The sequence below is a fragment of the Rhinoraja longicauda genome, chromosome 14 (assembly GCF_053455715.1).
Source record: "Rhinoraja longicauda isolate Sanriku21f chromosome 14, sRhiLon1.1, whole genome shotgun sequence".
NCBI lineage: Eukaryota > Metazoa > Chordata > Chondrichthyes > Rajiformes > Arhynchobatidae > Rhinoraja > Rhinoraja longicauda.
Genome location: NC_135966.1, coordinates 9,708,334 through 9,731,526, shown reverse-complemented (window position 1 = coordinate 9,731,526; position 23,193 = coordinate 9,708,334). Strand labels below are relative to the sequence as shown.

Genomic DNA, 23,193 nt, shown 5'->3' with positions numbered 1-23,193 from the left:
ATCCAATTCGTGAAAGATTTGAATGTACTTAAATGATACATCTCAAATAGCATACACATCTATGTATAAGGTACTCAGCAGGTCAGGCAACATCTCTGGAGATTATGGATAGAGGGTGCTTCGGGTCAGGACCCTTCTTCAGTATAAAGGGTCTCAACCCAAAACGTCACCTATCCGTGTTTTCTAAAGGTGCTGCCTGAACTGCTGAGTAACTCCAGGACTAGATGTCCATTTTAGTAAATCAGCAAATGCAGATCCTTGTTTTGCCATCTATTTAAAATGGCAATCATTGATTAGTTAGAAAACCACAATTAATATTCTAGTTTGAAACAAACCAAGAATCAAGTAGTGTGGTGTAAGAAAATGAGATGCCAGAAATGACAATTGAAAGAAGTTCCAGAAGTTGACACAGCCTGTTGTCTTTTATTCAAAACCACTCGGCTTTTAGTAGTTTTTGAATCAGTACATTGAACATTTTAGATATTACAACACATGGCACAAAACAAGCAATTCTTTTGTATACAATGCGATTAAACTTGCATTGTATATCAATGTTCTTGCATTGGAGGCTTTAACAATCCAGAGATATTTATGGCACATCAAAACAAAATGACAGTATATTCTCAGCATGACATGCACCAACCCCTTTAGAATGTATATGCTACATGAGGGATAATCATCCTGTTACATAAATCTACTCAATGATCTTCATAGTAAATGGTATATCTACCAGGTCTTGCACAAATCAACAAGCTTAAGCAATATCATTTAAACTGCAGTCAACGTTATCTTTTACCAATCTTCTCTCTGCACTAAAGTGACATGGCCCCTTTGATAAATTACAATCACATGAACACCTGTTAATTTCATGCCTTCTACCAAGTGACATTTCTAAATATATATAATCTCAGGGAGCAAGAAAACTCTATAGTTAAACACTTGTCTCATCTGATGCCTGTATAGGTACACTTCTGGGACAGTCAATATCATCAGAGTAATCAATATCATCAGAGTAAGGTTACCACTTTGATCAACATTTCCTTAGCAACAACTGAATTGTCACACTCTCAATCAAAACTTGGATCTTCCTCTGTGGCATCAGTTGAGCCTGAGGCAATGCAGAAAATAAAAATTACAATCTCCTTTTGCACCCAAACAAATTTGTGTTTGATATCATGAAGTGAAAAATTAAAACGCAATCAAAGCATCATAGAAATAGGAAGAAGTTGCTACCAAAACAAGGTCATCAATAGCTTTCGAGTAGTATTAAGAGACTAAAGTTTCAATGTATAAAACTAAAGTTTACTTGTATAAAACTATAGGAATGTAGATACATTTGATGTCCATGAACTTAACCATGTACACCACCATTCCTGGCTTGACTGCAATATTATCAAGAAAAACCTTTCAGGCAGAAATGTTAGAAACAGAGAAATAGGTGCAGGAGTAGGCCATTTGGCCCTTCGAGCCAGTACCACCATTCAATATGATCATGGCTGATCATCTAAAATCTGTACCCCGTTCCTGCTTTTCCCCCATATCCCTTGATCCCTTTAGCCCTAAGAGCTAAATCTAACTCCTTGGAAACATCCAGTGAATTGGCCTCCACTGCCTTCTGTGGCAGAGAATTCCACAGATTCACAACTCTCTGAGTGAAAAGGTTTTTCCTCATCTCAGTCCTAAATGGCCTACTCCTTATTCTTAAACTGTGACCCCTGGTTCTGGACTCCCCCAACATCGGGAACATTTTTCCTGCATCTAGCCTGTCCAATCCTTTAAGAATTTTATGTTTCTATAAGATCCCCTCTCATCGTTCTAAATTCTAGTGAATACAAGCCCCTGGGTCTACCCATTATTTCATCATATGTCAGCCCCGCTATCCCAAGAATTAACCTGGTGAACCTACGCTGCACTCCCTCAATACTCCTTCAATAGTGTCCTTCCTCAAATTAGGAGACCAAAATTGCACACAATACTCCAGATGCGATCTCACCAGAGCCCTGTATAACTGTAGTAGGACCCCAGTGCTCCTAAATGTTGACTTCAAGCTATTGATAAAAGAGTAACATCTGTTTTCCAGTAACTTCTTAAAGGTTCATTATAATCAAGAGCAAGGACATCAATGTGAATTCAATCTCAAAGGCAAGGTTGCCGACTCATCCAAAGACAGTGGAAGGTCTAGAAAGTATCACTAGAAATTAAAATCAAAAGTATTAAAATGCTTATTTTAATGCAGGAGAGGTACTCCACACTAGGGGCAGGATACAATTATGTTTGACAGCTACGCCTCTCTTACTCTACGTTCTGAGATTCAAATTCTGACTTTAATGCTTCTTGTTCCCTCTGTGAACTTGCCATAATTCTCCAATCCTGTGAAAAACTATGCCAGTGCTGTTACTCAATATCAACTGAGAAAATTGTGGAGAAAAAAAATGCTGTGTGAGACACCACCACAATCCTCAAGTGCATTTATTGAAAGTACGTAGGTGCAAAACTCTAGAATTTAAGTAGTGCTTGCACATGGGTCACAAGTTTATTTGGCAAATGTTAGAACAGTTATTTTGTGGGGTAGAAAATTCAATACTCGAGTCATTTATTTTCACATGCGATTTATAGATTTTTTTTTTTTAAAGTAGAGTTGGGTTGTTTTAAGGAGAGTTGATAGGAAGCCTACAAGTTACCTTAGAGTTCAGAAGGTAACCTTGAACCTGTTCAGAGCCTTTGACATTGCTTGGTCACATCAAAATGGTTTGCAGGCAATGAGTATTATTACAATGGTAACCCAGAGAGAGAAATGGGAGCAGTGAGCTTTATTCATATCTTTAATATTTTAATATATGAACTGGTATTCACAACTGTCTAGGATAGATTTCTAAAGCTTTTCGGTCTTTCAGTTTTCTAAAGCTTTTCAGTCTTTCTGAGGAAATCTTTAGCTCTATGTGGGCCACCCTTCATTTTGTGACCACTAGTTCTAGAGTTCTGGACTCTAGCTGGGGGAGATAGATATCATGGCAAGGCCTTGCCTATCGTAAATGAGATTATCTCCCATTCTAAACATTAAATAATAGAGGCCTGAGTTACTTAATCTTTCCAAGCAGGATAATACTCAGGGTCATGAGTCAAATCTAAAAGAAAAATATTACGAGTAGTAAATATCTAGAATAAAAATATTTTGCTGGAAATATTCAAATCAAGCAGCATCAGTGGAGAGAAGAGTAGAGTTAATGTTTTTTAAATCAATGACCTTTCATGAAAACTATTCTGCCATCTACGAAGACAGATCCCAAGCCCAAAATGTGAACTGTTTCCACCCCACAAATGCTACAGGACCTGCTAGATATGGTCAGCTTGTTGCGCTTTAATGTGCTTCTCCTTAGGCAATGAGACCAAAGCTGGGTACTAGAAATAAGCCCAGAGTTATAACATTGTTAAAACATCTTTCCTTGTGCACATATGCATTGTACAGGCAAATATGACAGTAAATTTGCACAGGGTAAGGCACACATCAGGTAATGTGGTATGCAATCATAACTCCTTTCTGGCATGATAGTGGTATGGGGAGGGAAAGTAGGCTCATTTGTGTGTTGGGCTGGGCAACATCTACAACATCTTGAAGTCTTGGGCAGAGCTGTTAACAAACCGAGCTGTGATGATTCCAGTATGATTCTTTCTATAATACATCTGTGGAGGTTGATATGAGTTGTTGGAGACATGGCAAACCTCCTTAAGCTTCTGAGGAAGAGAATGCATTGGTGTGTTTACTTGGCTGTAGCTTTAATGTAGTTAGCCCAGGACAAATTCTTGGTAATATTTATACCTAGAAACTTGAAGCTCTCAAGCACTTCTACTTCGGCACCATTGATGCTGACCAGGCTGTGTACACCACTTCGTTTCCCGCTTTCAATAACTAGCTCCTTTGTCTTGCTGACATTAAGAGATAAGTTGTTGTCTCGATACCATGTAACTAAGCGCTATCTCTCTCCTTTCTGTACTTTGTCTTGTCATTGACATATGGCCCACTACAATGCTGTCATTGGCAAACTTGTAAATGGAGCAAGAGCAGAATTTGGCCACACAGTTGTGAATGTATGGGGAGTGCAGCAAGCGGCTGAGAACGCAATTGTGTGGGATCCTGGTGTTGAAACGAGGTGGTGTTCCGAAATGCTACACAGTGATATAGAAATAGAAGTTACGTACATTCTCTCACCTGGAGGGATAACAACAGAAAAATTTACTGATGAACGAAATAAACTTTGATGTTTGTTACACAGTTTGATGACAAAAATCAATGGAGAAATGGAGTTAACATTTCAAACCAATAACGTTTCCGTAATTTCAAGATAAACTACTCAAACCGTACAATACTCAAAACAACCTTTGTAGAAATATAATGGGTGTTTTGGAGCATTCATGTATATAATCCTTATATCGAATAGCAGGATCTATGACTAGCAGGTTATAGATTCATGTCCAAATGGACAGATTTGCTCTCATAACCCAAGACAATTGGACAGTAATGTACTGTACTCTCAAAGATACTAAAGACCGTAAACTGAGGATACACTACCCCCTAATGTAAACAGTAACAAATGGCTGAGACAGAAGCCATTTTAATCAAACCAAATAAACAAAGTACCTTTTTTCATTTTTATTGCTTTGGAAACGTCAGAGAGATAAAGGGCAAAGGTCAACATTTGAGGCTGGTCGGATTTAGAGATAGAATCAGGCAAAAATGTTAGTGATGGCGCTTATAATGCAGCCCAAAACTATCAACAAAACTGTGGGTTCTCAACAAGCTGAAAATGTCCCAGCTGGTCACTCGAGAGAATACGGTTGATGCTGTTTCCAACATTTGGTTAACAGTAAAATTCTACTCGTCCAGATGTGGATGTCAATTAATTTAGATGTAGTGGAGAAATTAGAGGCCATATGGAGTGAAAATCATGTGCCATCAAAGGGCAACACAGTGGCACAGCTGTTGGAGCTGCTGCCTCAGCGACAGGGACCCAGGTTCCATCATGACCTCGGGTACCGTCTATGTGCAATTTGCATGTTCTCCCTGTGACCACCCACATCCCAAACACATGCAAGTTTGCATGTTAATTTGCCTCAAAATCTTGCCTAGTGTGTAGAGGGTGACGAGAAAGCCGGTTAACATAGAACTGGTGTGAATGGATGATCAATGGTTAGTGTGGACTCGGTGGGCCGAAGAGCCTATGCCAATGCCATGTTTCCAAAATGAACTAAACTGAAAACTAATGTGTTTAATTTTACAAAAATTCTATGGTGAATGTATTTAAACCAAGTGGGGACATTTAAAATGCATGTTTAACAATTTTATTTGATTTAAAATTAGGTGAGTACTGTTAAGAGTTGATCTTTCCATTAATCAGTTAAGTTTAAAGAACAATCTCATTGATTAACTTTAACTAGCCTTCCTATTTAGGTGCATCAAAAAAATTCTAATGCTCTTAAGTGATAGGAGCAGAATTAAGCCACTTGGCCCATCAAGTCGACGCCACCATTCAATCACGGCTGATCCATCTTTCCCTCTCAACCCCATTCACCTGCCTTCTCCCCATAACCCCTAACACCCGTCCTAATCAAGAATCCATCTCTCTGCTGTAAAAATATCTATTGACTTGGCTTCCACGGCCTTCTGCGGCTGTCAATGAATGCCAATAGATTCACCACCCTCTAACTAAAGAAATTCCTCTTCATCTCCTTCCTAAAGGATCATCCTTTTAATCTGAGGCTATGACCTCTGGTTCTGGGATTCCCAAGTTTGTTTTTAATGGCATTTTAAAAATTGGTATTCATAATAAATTTAGTAGTCAATAGATATTCCCCTGACACATGTTTAATAACCCAAAGTTAAAAAAGCAAGATTTAGAGGCATGGAAGATTCATGGAATAAACATATCAAAGCAAGTCATTTTCAGTAATTTCAAAGTAGACATCTTGAACATCCCAACAATAGCTTCAAAATCCCCCTTTGGGATCATGGAAAACAAAATCCTGCCGTTGAGATTTAATCATCACAGCGCAATAGTAAGCATACATAGCAAGATGGAAGTTCAATGCCTTGCAGAACTTAGGAGATAAAGACCACCCCTCGACAGTCAGTCGCCAAATAGTACAAAACACTTGGAATCACGAACACCAATTAGTAACAGGTCGTAGAAATTACGTAAATAAATAATACACGTGAGGTTAATGTTCCTGGTTTAAGGATTGCGAAAGATTGCAAGCAGACAAGGGGCAGGAAATCGGGGCGTCGCCGAGCGGCACTGACACGTTGACAGCACCGGGATCAGGCAGTGGCCAAGAACAGAGGTCGGTGTGTGGGGAGCATCGGGCAATCGATCGGTTGAAAATAAAGAGGGGCGTGGGAGGGTGAAAATGAAGAATAGGGAGGAAGAAAATAAAGAGTGAGGGAGAAAATAGAGGGGAAGGAGAAAATAAAGAAAGGAGATGGGGAGAACACAAAGAGGGGAGGCGCCGGTGGGAATGATCAGTGTGAAGAAGGGCCTCGACTCGAAACGTCGCCCGTTCGCTCCTTCCATCCAGAGATGCTGCCTGTCCCTGTCCTCCAGAATTCTGTGTCTCTCTTCAGTCTGAAGAAGGGAGCGGACCAACTCCAGCCTCCCCGAGTGAATGGCCCAGGAAGGGAGAATAAATTGGACGATTAGCCGATTCTCCCCGGGGGAGCCCCTGCCTGGGTAGAGGGGCCTCCCGCGTCCCCCACCCGGGTCAGGTCTCTGCCCTGGATACAGGGCCCAGTCAGGCCTCGCGATCACCCGCGCCCAGAGGCCACCCGAGGCCCGGACTGTAGAAGCCTCCCGCCCCAAGAGGCCACGGGTGATGTCCTCAACCATCCCGCTCCCTCAGTCGGTACGGGCCCCCTCGCTGCCCTGAACCCAGACACTCTCTCTTGCCCTTCCCCCCGCAGAATTCCATTCACCGTTGAGGACGGGCCATGTAGAGAGACACCTTCTTTCCTCTCTTCCCCCCCCCCCCCCAAGGCCCTGCGCCGTCTTCCAGGGCCCAGGCCTCCTCTCTAGGGGCCCATGCCTCTCTCTCTCGGGGCCTATGCCTCTCTCACGGGGCCCAGGCCTCTCTCTCGGGGCCCATGCCGCTCTCTCTCTCTCGGGGCCCATGTCGCTCTCTCTCTCTCTCTCTCGGGGCCCAGGCCTCTCTCTTTCTTGGGGCCTATGCCTCTCTCTGGGCCCAGACCTCTCTCTCTCTCTGGGGACCCAGGCCTCACTCTTCCCCCACAGCACAGGCCCCCGCCCGATCAGGATCAGGCCTCTCCTTTCCCCTCCCATCCTGCGTTGAGTGCGGGCCACGGGCTTACGCCGGCTCTCTCTCTCTCTCTTCCCCCCCCCCCCCCCCCCCGGCCGAGTACAGAACCCCCTCCTTCCCCTACAGGCCCCAGGCCTCCATCCCTCCCCTTCCCTCCCAGCCCGCTCTCACCCTCTCCCCGGGCCCGGGTACAGAGCCTCCTCTCTCTATCTATCTCCCTCCACTCCTCAGGCCAGGATCAGGCCCATCCCCTACACTCTCCCCTCAGTGTCTGGCCCCAGCTCACCGTTGAGTGCGGGCCGCGGGCTGTGTGCTATGACCGTGCGTGGAGCAAGGCGCGGGGCCCGGACATGTCATGGCGGCGGGGCCCGGACATGGCGGCGGATACCGGCTCTCTTCCCCCCCCCCCCCAGGGGCCAATATAGAGAGCAACGCTCTCCCCACCGCACCCTGGGTCCCTCCCCCACCACCCAGGGCCAGGGCGAAAACAGAGCAGCCGCCACCCCCTTCCCCCTTGCGCCGCCACCCCCCTCCCCCGGCGCTCACCGTTGAGTGCGGGCCGCGGGCTGTGTCCGTGTGTGGAGCGAGCGCCGGGCCCCGACATGGCGGCGGCTGCGGGCGGCAGCGGCGACGGTGACTCAGGCGCGCGCTCACTCGCTCGCTCGCGCTGTCGCCCCGCCCCTCCCACTGTGACGTCACGGCCCCTCCGCGCAGCCGCACTCCGTACACGTGGCAATTCCGGCGCGCCACCCTAAAGTGCGCTGAGGGAACGCACAATGAATGTAGCGGGACACAAACATGCTGGAGTAACTCAGTGTGGGTCAGGCAGCATCTCTGCTCTGGGGAGAAGGAATGGGTGGAGGGTCTCGACCCGAAACGTCACCAATTTTTAATCTGCAACTGCATGCATGAAGGGACTGACTGCACGTTTATAGCCCACCAGCGGCGGTTGGTGCAGTATCAACAAGACAAGATCCCTTCTCTCCAGAGATGCTGCCTGACCCGCTGAGTTACACCAGCATTTTTGTGTTTACCTTCGATTTAAACCAGCACCTGCAGTTTTTTTATTCCTACACAATGTAGCGGAGCTGCACCTCACACCCCAGCGGTATAAATATTGACTTCTCTAACTTCAAGCAACCCCTTTCCATTCAGCGCATTGTGTATGTGCAAGCAAAGAATTTCACTGTGCCTAGTGACAATAAAGTATTCCTATTCCTACACCTCTCTTCATTCCCCCTTCCGTAGCTCTCCGACTAGTCTTAAACACAAAAATTCTGGAGTAACTCAGCGGTTTAGGCAGCATCTCTGGAGAGCAGGCATGGGTGACGTTTCGGGTCGAGACCCTTCAGACTGTCCTCGTTTACATTTTGCTTTGTTGTTTCCATTCTCCAGCTAACAATGATCTATCCTACATTTTCCTTGATCTCTATCCCCTTTGCCTCGTTTTCACACCTTACACTTCATTATCTCTATCTCCATCTCCCCTGACGAAGGGTCTCGACCCGAAATGTCAACCATTCATTGTATCCCGCTGAGTTACTCCAGCATTTTATGTCTATCTACAATGTAGAAGATCCTGGTTAACAAAATAAGACACAAAATGCCGAAGTAACTCAGATGCTGACTTACAAAAATAAAACGTAAAATGACTCAAATATAAGTTACAAAATAAGTGCTGGAATAACAGATGCTGGTTTACAAAATAAGACACAAAGTGCAAGAGTAACTCAGATGCTGACTTACAAAACAAGACACAAAGTGCTGGAGTAACTCAGAAGAAGGATCACGCTCCGAAGCAAATGCAATCATTTCATGTCATGTGATTGAAAATTTAATAAAACAACAAATATTAGTTTAATTAGATCTACATTATGTATTATTCTCACTAACAGTGAATCTCAACCTAAATCTGAAGAAGGGTCCCAATACAAAACGTCACCTATCCATGTTCTCCAGATATGCTGCCTGACCCGTTGAGTTGCCCCAGAACTTTGTCTTTTTTCGAGTCTTCACAACTCCTTTCATGATTCCCTTCTCATAAACGTTTCCCGCTCAAGATGTTTCAACTGGTCACTCAAATGTTTGATAATGATTTTTTTTAAAACACCATTGTGACTATTTGATTCAAGGTCTGGGCAGAGGTTAAAGTTGTGCACAAATCTTTCAAGAACCTGCATATTATGAAATCTTGAGTTAAAAAAAACACAAAGTGGTGCAGTAACTCAGTAGATCTGGCAGCATCTCCGGAGGACACGCATAGGCGACATTTCGGGTCTGAAGAAGGATCCCGACCCGAAACGTCACCTGTCCACATTCTCCAGAGATGTTGCCTGAACCGCTGAGTTACTCTAGCACTTTGTATATCTTTTTTTGTAATAATGTGACTCTTTAGCATTTTTCAATGATCAAATGTAGCAATGACAAACTACACTTGGGGCTTTGACCTTTTGTTTGCACTGATGTTTTTTTTAAAATGTTTGTTACACTTTTTCTTGTTCGTTTGTATTATGCTATCTATTGAGAATTGTGTTTATAGACCTGTTATGCTGCTGCGATTACAAATTTCATTGATCCGTTTCCGTACATGTGATAATTAAACAATCTTGACTGGGCGTTTGTCAAAAATTCAACTACAAAAACAGCAACCCCGCACAGCGATAACTGTTAGCTTTCTGTGATTCTATTGTCAGACGTCCAGGTTAAATGCTACCAAATTCAGCTAAAGCTAAGGGGAGTTTAGGGCTAGGCTATGGGCTGATATATATGAAGAATGATAGAAGTCGGTGCAAAATTATCTAGATATTATGTCATTTCAAGAACAAATTATTTGCATTTATGTCATTGATGAAATAAAAATTGCTGGGGGCACTCAACTGCAACAACTTCCCGGTGTTTCCCTGCCCACTATGTTGCAAGTACGCGTTATTAAAAGGGTTCCCGGAATTTGACACGTCCCTAACACAAATAAGCTTTCTCGCAATATCACAAGGCTATACACGGCATGTACCCAGTTATGCCGGCGGACTCATAATTTTCATAATGTTCCTACTCAGGTTTCTCCACTTAGATGTGTTAAATATAAAGCAATTTTGGTCGCCAAAGCTATTTATCCAAAATATTCTGTGAAGATCAAGCTACCGGATACATCGCGGCGCAGCAGGGTTAGTTAAACCCGCCTAAATTTACTGAGGTTAATAAGGATTTATGTTTTAATTTCAAGGATTAAGAGATTCGTGTGAAATCTAAAGATTGTGTCTGCCTGATAAACAGTGATTGGCGATAGGCACAAAATGCAGGAGCAACTCAGTGGGACAGGCAGCATCTCTGGAGAGAAGGAATCTATCTGACCTGCTGAGTTACTCCAGCACTTTGTGTCTATCTGTTGTGGTTTATTAAGTGGGTTAAGGTGGCTTCCTCTGTGAGCAGGGCTGAGTCGATCTGACACAAAATATGTAGGAAGGATCTGCAGATGCTGGTTTACACTGAAGATAGACACAAAATGCTGGAGTAACTCAGCGGGTCAGGCAGCATCTCTGGAGAAAAGGAATAGGCATACCTTCTCTCCAGAGATGCTGCATGCCCGTTGAGTAACGGCAGCATTTTGTGTCTATCTTGAGCTGCACTGGCTGGAGTGAGCTGAACTGGGCTCTGAACTGGTCTGGGATGAGTTGAGCTGGGTTGAGTTAAACTGAACTGGTCTGGGATGATTTGAGTTAAACTGAACTTGTCTGGGATGAGTTGAGTTAAACTGGTCTGGGATGAGTTGAGTTAAAATGAACTGGTCTGGGATGAGTTGAGTTAAAATGAACTGGTCTGGGATGAGTTGAGTTAAAATGAACTGGTCTGGGATGAGTTGAGCTGGGTTGAGTTAAACTGAAGTGGTCTGGGATGAGTTGAACTGAAGTGGTCTGGGATGAGTTGAGTTAAAATGAACTGGTCTGGGATGAGTTGAGCTGGGTTGATTAAACTGAAGTGGTCTGGGATGAGTTGAGTTAAAATGAACTGGTCTGGGATGAGTTGAGCTGGGTTGATTAAACTGAAGTGGTCTGGGATGAGTTGAGTTAAAATGAACTGGTCTGGGATGAGTTGAGCTGGGTTGAGTTAAACTGAAGTGGTCTCGGATGAGTTGAGTTAAACTGAAGTGGTCTGGGATGAGTTGAGTTAAACTGAAGTGGTCTGGGATGAGTTGAGTTATACTGAAGTGGTCTGGGATGAGTTGCTGAGGCTGGACTGAGGGCGACGTGGCAGCCGCGCCGGGGGAAGTGTGAGAGGGTTGCATCGGGCGGAAGTGAAGCGGCCGCCATTGTTGTGTCGTGGCGGTGACGGCGACGGCGCTGAGGTGACGGCGAGTCCAGGCGGCGATTGTCGGATCAGGTGCCCGCGCCGAGCCCAGCCCCGACCTCCCCCGCTCACGCTGCCCGGGTGAGTGCAGTCCCACGGGCGGGGTGGTCTTGTGGGAACTTCACCTCCCTCCGCCCGGCCCGGCCTCTGTACCCGGTCCCCTCCCTCCCTATACCCGCGGCCTACTCCCAGCGCCGGCCGGCCGTCGATCCGCCCGGGCCCGGGCCCTTCCCCAGTCCCGCTTCCTGCCCGGCTTTCACCTCCGTGGCCCCGGCCTTCGCCTCCCTCCACCATGACCTCCCACTCCCTGGCCTCCTCTCTCCAGGCTTCGCCGCCATTTCCCTCTCCATCCACCCCCCTTCCTCCCTACCCAACCCTGACTTTCCTCCCACACCCCCGGCCTCCCTCTCCACCCATCCCCTGCCCTGGGCTTCTCACTCAGCCCCATTTCTTCTCTTCCCCCAACCTGTCCTCCCGGGGCTTCCACAAATGTAGTCTGCCAGGCTTCAACCTCTCCACATTCGATCTCCCAAATCCAGCCCCCCATCTGCAGGTTCCTTGCCCCCCAGCCTCCCTGGTTTTGCCGGTGCCACTACTCGAGTGCCGCGTCAAACCACCAAGGGGGTTTAATGGAAGAGTCTGACATTGAGATTGTTTTAACCCGGGTTATTCCTTCCGCCTTTCACCGAATCTGCAGTCTCATCGCAGACTAACAATAACATGACCCAGGCCGTCCTTTCAAAGAGAAACTACTCGTGTTCGCAGCAATTTAACAAATGTGTTCTCAGCCTTGTGTAGGTACAGTAAAATCCACAGGAAAATTGTATTGAAATTTTAAGCTAGTATTTGTTTACGGTGTAGTCTTTTCTGCAAGTTTTGATTATTCAAAGTAGTTCAATACCAAGGCAGGTTTTTCAGCTTTTACATTTTGCTGTTAAGGTAGGGTTTTCACAGTAGGGTACAATTACAAGAAGATCATTACACTTAAGTCAGAATCTGTTCCATAAATGTTGTCTGACTTCCAGCATTTTATGTTTTGGTTATTGTAGGTGATGTCAGTGATAAACACTGGAACTGAAACATTGACCTACATGTTTTGCCTCCACAGATGCTGCTTGACCTAAGTTCATAAAGTGTTCTGTTTGCTCCATATTCCAGTGGGTGCTGTCTCTTTTGTCTTCAATTAATTCTAGTGGCTTACTCTAGGGGCTGGTGGTGGTGCCAACAACGGATGGATATAGAACAAGGGATCTTCAAAGCTTTAGTGTGGTGTTAGTTACTGGAAGGATGCTGTGTATTAAGATTTGGGGAGAATGCAAATGGAACTGAATTGAAAATTAGTTATTCCAGTTTTTTGTAACTGTCTTTGAAACCCAGTTTAATAAATAATCTGCATTGTTTTCTCCCACGGATGCAGGGAAAGCATCACTTGACACACCCAATGAGTTAAACAAACTCAAGAAAAAAGGGTATTTGTACTTATCCAGAGTTAACAGTTCGCTGTCAAATGGCTGTTTGATTGTATGGTTTCAGCATGTTCTGAATGAAAAGATGCTGGTTTACTTACTCTGGAGAGAAGGAAAGAGTGACAGAAGAAGGGTCTCAGCCTGAAACGTCACCCATTCCTTCTCCCCAGACATACTGCTTGTCCCACTGAGTTACTCCAGCATTTTGTGTCTATCCTCAGATTAATGGTGTAATTTTATTCATGGCTCATCCCATTTTTTTCTAGTCTCTGATTTATTGCAGTTAGGGTGTTGAAATTAATTTCATCTTTTTGTTAATAGGAAAGGTCATTAAGTGTTCCTGTTATAATTATTCAACTGTAGATTTAATTATAACTGGAGGAGCAGCACCTCATATTATCATATCATATCATATATATACAGCCGGAAACAGGCCTTTTCGGCCCACCAAGTCCGTGCCGCCCAGCGATCCCCGTACATTAACACTATCCTACACCCACTAGGGACAATTTTTACATTTACCCAGCCAATTAACCTACATACCTGTACGTCTTTGGAGTGTGGGAGGAAACCGAAGATCTTGGAGAAAACCCACGCAGGTCACGGGGAGAACGTACAAACTCCTTACAGTGCAGCACCCGTAGTCAGGATCGAACCTAAGTCTCCGGCGCTGCATTCGCTGTAAAGCAGCAACTCTACCGCTGCGCTACCGTGCCGCCCGTATTCTTCTTGGGTAGCTTACAACTCACCAGTGTGAACATTGAATTCTCCAATTTTAGGTTACCTACAATCCCCCCACTTTGTCCACCACTCCTTTCCTCCCCCCAGACCCCCCTCCTTTCCTCCCCCACACCCCCCTCCTTTCCTCCCCCACACCCCCCTCCTTTCCTCCCCCACACCCCCTCCTTTCCTCCCCTGTACACCACTGAGACACCCACCTATTTCATTCATCCTCCCTTCCTGCTACTTTCCTCCAGCTTCACAGTTTGCAACTCTTCAACCCTGTCTCACGCATTCTGCTTTTATCTCTTCTCCAATGATGCTGCCTGACTCGTTGAGTTACTCCAGCACGTTGCGTCTTTTCGTGTGTTAACCAGCTTCTGCAGTTCCTTGTTTCTACATAATTATTCAAGACTTTGTTGCAAGTCTGCTAGTTTGGATTCAGCTGTGATTCTCCTTGAGTTTGATTAACTCACCAAAAGGCTTATGTACATAGTTGCAGTCCTGTGTGTGGCTCTATGCCAACAGTTGTACTCAAGTAGTTTAGTTTTAGTTTTGAGATTATAGCACGGAAACAGGCCCACTAAGTTCTTGCCCACCAATGATCCCCGTACACTAGCACTATCCTGTACACTAGGGAGAATTGACAATTTTTGCCGAAGCCAATTAACCTCCAAATCTTTGCCATTTTGAAATGAGGGAGGAAACCAGAGTTCCCGGGAATAAACTACGTGGTCACGGGAAGAACGCACAAACTCGAACGTACAGACAGCACCCGTAGTCAGGGTCGAACTCAGGCCTCTGGCGCTGTAAGGCAGCAACTCTACCGCTGTCCCTTAGTTCATCCATCGGAATTTGTTTGTTTTCATGGCTATTTGTGCAGTTCTACCCCAGAGCAGTCATTTTATTCTTAATTTTGTATATTTAAAAAGCAAGCCCAAGAATTTCTTCTTGAAAGACTGGAGCGACTAGGCTTGTATACACTGGAATTTAGAAGGATGAGAGGAGATCTTATCGAAACGTATAAGATTGTTAAGGGGTTGGACACGTTAGAGGCAGGAAATGTGTTCCCAATGTTGGGGGAAGTCCAGAACAAGGGGCCACAGTTTAAGAATAAGGCATAGGCCATTTAGAACTGAGATGAGGAAAAACTTTTTCAGTCAGAGAGTTGTGAATCTGTGGAATTCTCTGCCTCAGAAGGCAGTGGAGGCCAATTATCTGAATATTCAAGAGAGAGCTAGATAGAGCTCTTGAGGATAGCGGAGTCAGGGGATATGGGGAGAAGGCAGGAACGGGGTACTGATTGAGAATGATCAGCCATGATCACATTGAATGGTGGTGCTGGCTCGAAGGGCCGAATGGCCTCCTCCTGCACCTATTGCATATCAAAGTGAGAGGTCGAGTAATTTTAGACAATTCACATAGAAGCTGATAAGAGATGGATGGATGTACAAGCTTAAATGTATGTGCATCCACTGTACAATCCTGTGCTCTAGCTTGGCATCTTGTCAAATTACTCTCGACTGGCATCAGAAGCCACATTGTAGTCACAAAGTAATTGAAGCTCTCTGTGGGATCCATCTTGTGTCTCAGTTATCAGGACTAGCTGTTCCTTAAGGGTAGTTAAACCGTACTCATTGCACAAGACTGTGTAGCAGAAACCCTTTATCTGCCAGTTAAAGTATATCAGATTAATTCGGGTTGATGTGCAGAGTCCAATACTTTTTTTTCAGTGGCACATGTGATCTACTGGGTGTACATACTGCTGACCATTGGTTTTCCCACATGCAATCAACATCCGTTCTGAGTTGAGTAATTTTTTAAGTTTTACTGCCCAATCATTTTATAAGGATTGAATTATTTTTTGTTAATATAGTTTGGGTTCTGAGTAGTGAGCTTTTAGATTGATAACTGTTGTCTCTGCAATAAATTGGCATCCAAAACTCTATTCTGCAATAGATTTATTTGTTATGTAGAGATTCTTTAGAGCACAGGAGGCCATTCATCCCATCAAGTCTGAGCCATCTGCTTGGAGACTGATTAATTCAGTCCCATTCGCCTCTCTTTCTCTGGAGCTCCAAAGATTAGCCCTCCTTCTGGTCCCTATCCAAATGCACTTTGAATTTCTGTACCTTGCTTTTTGTACCAAATACTCTTGGGAATTGTCTTTTTACTTTCTCTCTTTAATCCTGTAATCTTGTGGACACCTTTTGTTAAAAAGCTGCACTTCTCAGTGTATTTTGCTCAAAGAATTACCCCATCTCCTGTATTCTAACCATGTAGCAAAAAATCCGTCACTTCAACCTTTTTAGTAAATCTCTTCCATACTATCTGGGATTTTCATGTCCTTTGTAAAGTGTGGTAAACAGAATTGTCTCTGTACTCTCGTTGAGGCTATTATTTTTTAAATGTTCAACTTGACCTTAATTTGTTTTTGGTGATGTAAAATGTAACTTGGCATTTTAATTTTAAAAAACAGGGCAGAGCTTTGCACGTGAAGTAGATCTAGATAATAGCAGCTTGCATTTATTTTGTGTTGTTGACATAGGAAAACATCCCAAGGTGCCTCATAGGAGGGAAAAAATGGAAGTTAAGTTGTAAGTGGAAGTATTAGGAGTTGTGGCTAAAAAAAAAGGATTAAAGAGGAAAATGTTAAAGATAGACACAAAAAGCTGGAGTAACTCAGCGGGTCAAACAGCATCTCTGGAGTAAAGGAATAGGTGACGTTTTGGGTTGAGACCCTTCAGAAAAAGGCGGCGAGCCGAAACGTCGCCCATTCCTTTTCTCCAGAGATGCTGTCTGACCAGCTGAGTTACTCCAGCTCTTTGTGTCTATCTTCGGTTTAAACCAGCATCTGCAGTTTCTTCCCTCACAAGATTTTAGAGATTGACGTGAAGAGCTGCTGAGGTTAGGGATAGGAATTTGAATCCAAAGTATACCTAAGGGAAGCCCGGTTCCCGGGCTGGGAAATACGGTTGAGTTGTGTGCCTCGTTATTTGAATCCTTATTTCCTTTCTGCTGTGGAATTTATTCACTTATCTGTATGTGGCAAACAATGAGTTCAACTTCACAGTGATTACATTCAGATATGAAAGCTGCTGGTGTTTTGCAGTAGAACTGAATAAAGTTGATGGCGACTGGTCTAGGTTCAAGTGTTAATTCTAGTTTGGAGTCCAGTGCTTGGTAGTTGGAGGTGGTGAGCTCTCGGGTATTACCATGAAAATCATAGGGCAAGAGTTGTGACTCCTTAACCAGGTGAGAATATTTACAAAAGAAGTGCTTCATATGTGTGTCAAGTCAAGTCAATTTTATTTGTATAGCACATTTAAAAACAACCCACGTTGACCAAAGTGCTGTACATCTGATTAGGTACTAAGGAAAAAAAAAATGTGTGGACGTGAGTGATTCAAATGAAGCGCTTTCTGTTATCTGATTTCAGTGCGTGCATTGGTATATTGGCCTCGGCTCCTTGATAGTAGTTCCTCAGTAGATGTGATGCCTCACGGTGTTCTGTGTGGGTTTTCAGTTTAAAGGCTGTGCTGTCAAGTCAGAAGTCCTAGCACATTCTGAATGGGAACGGGCAGGGAACTGGAAAAAATGGCATTGTGGCACAATAGTCTCCAAATGTTAACTTCCAAGAGTCAAGAGTGTTTTTATTGTCATGTCCCAGATAACACAATGAAATTCTTACTTGCAACAGCAAGTATAATAGAGTAAATAATCTTGACCCATTCACGGGGCTCAAGGGACTGAGATATAGGGAAAAGTTGAGCAGGCTTGGGGTTTATTCTTTGGAGTGTAGGAGGATTAGGGGTAATCCTATAAAGATGTATGAAATCAAGAGTGGAATAGATTGGGTCAACGCACAGTCTTTTGGCCAGAGCAGGAGAATCAAGAACCAGAGGACATAGATTTAAGGTGAGGGGGGAAAGATTTAATGAGAATCTGAGGGGTAACTTTTTTACCCAAAGGGTGGTGGGTGTATGGAACAAGCTGCTGGAGGAGGTAGTTGAGGCATGTACTATCACACTATTTAAAAAACATTTGGCCAGGTATATGGATAGGATGGGTTTAGAGGGATATGGGGCAAAACGCAGGCAGGTGAGACTAGTGTGGAATGGGGCATGTTGTTCGGCGTGGGCAAGTTGGGCCCAAGGGCCTGTTTCCACACTGCATGACTGACTCTTATAGACTCGACGGGCAAGTGCTTGGGTCAAAATTATTTATCCTATTGTAGTTAAAGTTAAAATTTGGAGACTCTGTTGTAAAAATGTGCATCTTTTGGCAAATGGTTAAGGGGGTGGAACCTCTTTCATTCCGTCCTTGAACTGTAATTGTTTTGCTGAAGCAACAGAAATTATGTGACGATCTTACACTGGCTCCTTTCATTGACCCAGCAAGCAAAGACAAGATAAATAAAACTGGTTTTTAGTCTGACCAATTTCTGTACATGCAGACAGACCTGATTCAAAAGAGCTACTTTTTTCAATTCTCAGGGGAAAATTACCTCCTCTTCCACATTGTCTGTTTGATGGGGTGACAAACTTCCACACAGAATGCATTCCCACTTGTTGGTCACTTTTGCTGTATGTTTAGGTTATACTATACTGAAATTCTAAAGCTAAACAGAAATGCAAACTGCACCTTCTGTGTGGATTTTATCCACAAGCAAAGAGTGATTCCAATGCTGATTTATACGCTGGTCTTCGGGTTTTCAGCAGCTCTAGTTGGTTTGAGTACTGTCGCAGACCCAGGTAATTTAGTGCTTTGGTCGATTGGATCCCTTGGATCGTCTGAAAATCGGATCAGATACAGGCCGTTAAAACTAAAATATCAAATGGAAATTGTCTGCAACTGTCTAGTAGAGACCCTCGGACTACCTTTAATTGGACTTTACTGGACTTTATCTTGCTCTAAACATTATTCCCGTTATCCTGTATCTGTACACTGTTGACGGCTTGATTATAATCATGTATTGTCTTTCCGCTAACTGGATCGCACACATCAAAGATGCTTGTCACTGTACCATGTGACAACAAATTAAACTACAATATTTTACATTCATTCTAGAATTGTGAAACTGAGTTGCTTAATTACCTTTTTTCTCTCTTTTAGTTTTTTGGTTGAATTATTTTCCTTGTCCTCTCTTCAAAATGGAGGTGCTGCAATATGGCTTTCCGATTATCCGGTGCAGATCCTGTATGACCAGAGAAGCAACATGTGTAGGAAGGATCTGTGGGTGCTGGTTTACACTGAAAATAGACACAAGAAGACAGAAGGGCATATATTTACTGGAAGTAGTGACTCGGTGGTTACATTCGTAGCTGCCTGTGTATCAGAGCATGGCATCTCATGCTCAGATACACTGTTGGCAGCAATTTCTGCTCATTTAGAAGGAATACAACATGTGCTTTTTGCTCAATTAAATTAAGAATACCGGATGTAAATGTAAAATCAGTTGATTTACTAACGTAATGCAGGATTTAATTTCTGCGATCTGAGGGAGATTATTGTAATGGAAATATTACTCGTTTTGACATGTCAAATCTGACCAGCTGAGTGATAATGAAAATATTAATGCTGCTGTGAAGCTTTCTTCAAAAGTGGAATTTGCAAGATTGAATATACCAATATATTATATTTGTTAGCATTTAAAATTAATTCTACAATGCATGATTCTGAAATACTGCTTCATGTTAGGGAATAATCTATAATTGTTGACCCAAGGACCTGTAAACACTGGAATCTTGAGCTAAACACAAAGTGCTGGAGCAACTCTGGGTCAGGTAGCATCTCTGGAGAACATGGATAGGCAACGTTTCGGGTTGGGAGCCATTTTCAGACTGATTGTAATAGGGGAGATAGCTGGAAAAGAGATGGGGTGGGACAAAGCCTGGCAAGTGATAGGTGTGTCCTCGCCTGTATCCACCTATCACTTGCCAGACTTTGTCCTGCTTCCACCTATGTTTCAACATTCTGAAGGAGGAGTGTAGGTGCATGGTTCCTTGAAGGTCGTGACACAGGTAGATAAGGTGGTCAAAGAGGCTTTTAGCACTTCATCCGTCAGAGTATAGCGTATAGAAATTGGGAGGTTGCAGTTGTATAATACGTTGGTGAGACTGCATTTAGAGTATTGTGTTCAGTTCTGAGCACCATGTTATAAGAAAGATGTTGGCAAGCTGGAAAAGGTACAGAGAAGATTTATGAGGATGTTGCCAGGACTAGAGAGTCTCAGCTATAGGAAGAGGTTGAGTAGGCTGGGACTCTATTCCTTGGAGCATAGGAGGATGAGGGGTGATCTGATAGAAGTGTATAAAATCATCATAGGAATAGATTGGGAAGATACACAGTCTCTTGCCCAAAATAGGGGGATTAAGGACTAGAGAACATAGGTTTAAGGTGAAGGGAAAAAGTTTTAATAGGAATCTGGGGGTAACCTTTTCACATAATGGGTGGTGGATGTATGGAACAAGCTGCCAGAGGAGGTAGTTGAGGCTGGGACTATCCCAATGTTTAAGAAACAGTTCGCCAGATACATGGATAGGACAGGTTTGGAGAGATATGAACCAAACGCAGGCAGGTGGGACTAATGTAGCTGGGACATGTTGGCCGGTGTGGGCAAGTTGGGCCGAAGGGCCTGTTTCCACGCTGTATAACTCTTAAGACTCTGTTCCCAATGCCAATCATCATTAGTCCATTCTCTCAACAGATCCTGCCATTCCCACTGAGTTCCTCCAGCAGTTTGTATTTTTACTCGAGGTTCCAGCATCCGTAGCCTCTTGCGTTTCTGTTTGCCTAGTATCTCCACACCCCCCCAGAAAAATAATGAGCAAGTATCGGAGGTGGAGACTAAACAGTTTCACACAGCCTTGGGGCACCTACTGCCATTGGGATTTGGAGGTGACTGATGAGGCCAATATGAGAACGTGGCACTCTTCTTTCAACAGTTGAGTCTGGAGGTTTATGATGGGAAGGGTAGCATGGTAGTGTATGAGATGTTGTAGTCCTTCCACCATTCATGCTGGGCCTCTCACTGCACCCAGGAGGTGGGTGTGATGTTTCATGCCAACAATCTTCACTTAGAATAGTCATGGGGCAGAGATCCCAGAAGCCGGTAGTTATTGGACACCTTCAGTGAGGCTTTGAGAGTCCTTTAATCTTTTCTTACAACTGGCAATCTTTTCCCACTTCATAGTTCAGACCAGAGTCTCAAATATCCAGAGTCTGTGTCAACATACCTATTTTTAGATTACTGAAGTATACAAAGCCATGCACATTAAGAGTCCCAGATTCATCTACATTTTCCTATCGCCTAAGCAAGAACGGCAGAACAAGTGTAGGAAAAAAAACTGCAGATACTGGTTTAAATCGAAGGTAGACACAAAATGCTGGAGTAACTCAGCGGGTCAGGCAGCATCTCAGGAGAGAAAGAATGGGTGACGTTTCAGGTCAAGACCCTTCTTCAGACAGAGGTAGGAAAAAAGAACTTCAGATGCTGGTTTAAATCGAAGGTAGACACGAAATGCTGGAGTAACTCAGCGGGTCAGGCAGCATCTCAGGAGAGAAGGAATGGGTGACGTTTCGGGTCGAGACCCTTCTTCAGACTGAACTAGGATGGCAGAACAAGGCCAGATGGACTCTGAGGCCAGAAGGAGTTTGATGTACAGTGACATTTACCAAAAAGCAAACATACCTTAATCAGTAAAAAGAAACAGTGGTCAGAATTGATCCCTACATTTAGAAATGGGCAATGCAGTAAGGAGGCAGAACGCATAAGGGAGACCCAGCATCGATCCTGACTGTGGGTGCTGTCTACAGATTTTGCACGTTCTCCCTATGACCGTGTGGGTTTTTTCTAGATGCTCTGGTTTCTTCCCACATTCCAGAGATGTCCAGGTTTGTAGGTTAATTGGTCTCTGTAAATTGTTACTTGTGTGTAGGACAGAACTCGTGTACAGGTGATCGTCGGTTGGTGTGGACTTGGTGGGCAGAAGGGTCAGTTTCCACATTATTTCTCTAACATAAACTAAACCCATGATTCTGCTCTTGCCAAATTTCAACTAAATGGTTTTTTTAAATTACACCACATTTGCTGATCTCTTTCCATGTTTTTGAATATGCCTCATTTTCTTATTTTCTGGTCTGTGCTAAATTACCCTGGTAATTTTGTTTTACATAATTATGTTATCAAATAATGTAGGGAGATAAATTGCTGGAGTAATTCAGCAGGTCAGGCAGCATTTCTGGAGGACATAAACAGGTGGTGTTTTAGGTCTCGAAACGACCCAGTATGTTACTCCAGCACATTGTGTTTTGTGCAAGATTGCAGCATCTGCAGTTCTTTGTGCCTAAATAATGAAATATTTTGTTCTCTGTGCAATAATATTGCTTTGGAAAGGGTGCTCAGGTGGTTTACCAGAATGATGCCTGGATTAAGGGGTATTAGCTACAAGGAGAGGTTGGACAGACTCGGATTGTTTTCTCTGGCATTCTGGAGATTGCGGGAACACCTGAGAGCTGTATAAAATGGTGAGGGTCATAGATATGGTAGACAGTCAAAACATTTATTCCCAGTATTTATTTTAGCATTTATAATTGCTATAAATCTAATCCTAGTGTGCATAGCTTTAAGGTGAGAGGAGCAAAGTTCAAAGGAGATGTGTGGGGCAAGTTTTTCTTTACACAGAGGGTGACGAGTGGCTGGAACCCACTGCTGGGATTGGTGATTGAGGCAGATACAAAACAGGCATTTAAGAGACTTTCAATTAGGCATATGGATATGCAGGGAATGGCAGTTTAAGAGTTGGTCTTGGCATCATTTTAGGTAAAGACATTGTGGGCCTGTTCTTGTGCTGGACTGTTCGGTGTTTTATTTTGTAATGTTAGAGTCATAGAGCGATACAGTGTGGGAACAGGCCCTTCGGCCCAATTTGCCCACACTGGGCATCATGTCCCAGCTACACTAGTCCCAGCTGCCTGCGTTTGGTCCATTTTCCTCCAAACTTGTCCTATCCATATCTAACTGCTTCTTGAATGTTGGGATAGTCCCAACCTCCTCTGGCAGCTTGGTCCATACACCCACCCACCCTTTGTGTGAAAAAGCTACCCCTCAGATTCCTACTAAATCCTTTCCCTTCACCTTAAACACATGACACCTACTCGCACCTGAAAATATGCCTCTCCCATTATTTGCTTGTTTTGCTGCTTCATTTTGCAGCAGATTCCCTGGCCTTTAATCACCTTGCTCAAGATCCGATCTCTGGTTTGGACAGTGTGAAGATTGTGTGCTGCCTGCATTTCACAGCATTTCATGTTTATATTTTATATTTACAACATTTATACTTTATATTTTGTATTG

The 23,193-nt window shown here is 43.8% G+C and overlaps 2 protein-coding genes across 6 annotated transcripts in view; one reads left to right on the top strand and one right to left on the bottom strand.

Moving 5' to 3' along the window:
* The window catches only part of LOC144600037 (protein transport protein Sec24A-like), a 50,696-nt gene extending 42,715 nt beyond the window's left edge, over positions 1-7,981 (bottom strand). The window contains exon 1 of one of the 2 annotated variants that reach the window (XM_078411385.1): positions 7,852-7,981. In XM_078411385.1, coding sequence (XP_078267511.1) covers positions 7,852-7,909 — 58 coding nt within the window. In that variant the 5' untranslated portion in view covers positions 7,910-7,981. Of the gene's footprint in view, positions 1-7,591; positions 7,692-7,851 lie in introns of those variants that run through there. The other variant, XM_078411386.1, reaches the window with a different exon arrangement.
* LOC144600038 (small COPII coat GTPase SAR1B) overlaps positions 6,317-23,193 on the top strand; it is a 29,605-nt gene continuing 12,728 nt past the window's right edge. The window contains exon 1 of one of the 4 annotated variants that reach the window (XM_078411391.1): positions 6,317-6,336. The gene's annotated coding sequence lies outside the window, so the exon portion shown is untranslated. Of the gene's footprint in view, positions 6,337-10,351; positions 10,470-11,576; positions 11,731-23,193 lie in introns of those variants that run through there. The other 3 variants (XM_078411389.1, XM_078411388.1, XM_078411387.1) reach the window with 3 other exon arrangements.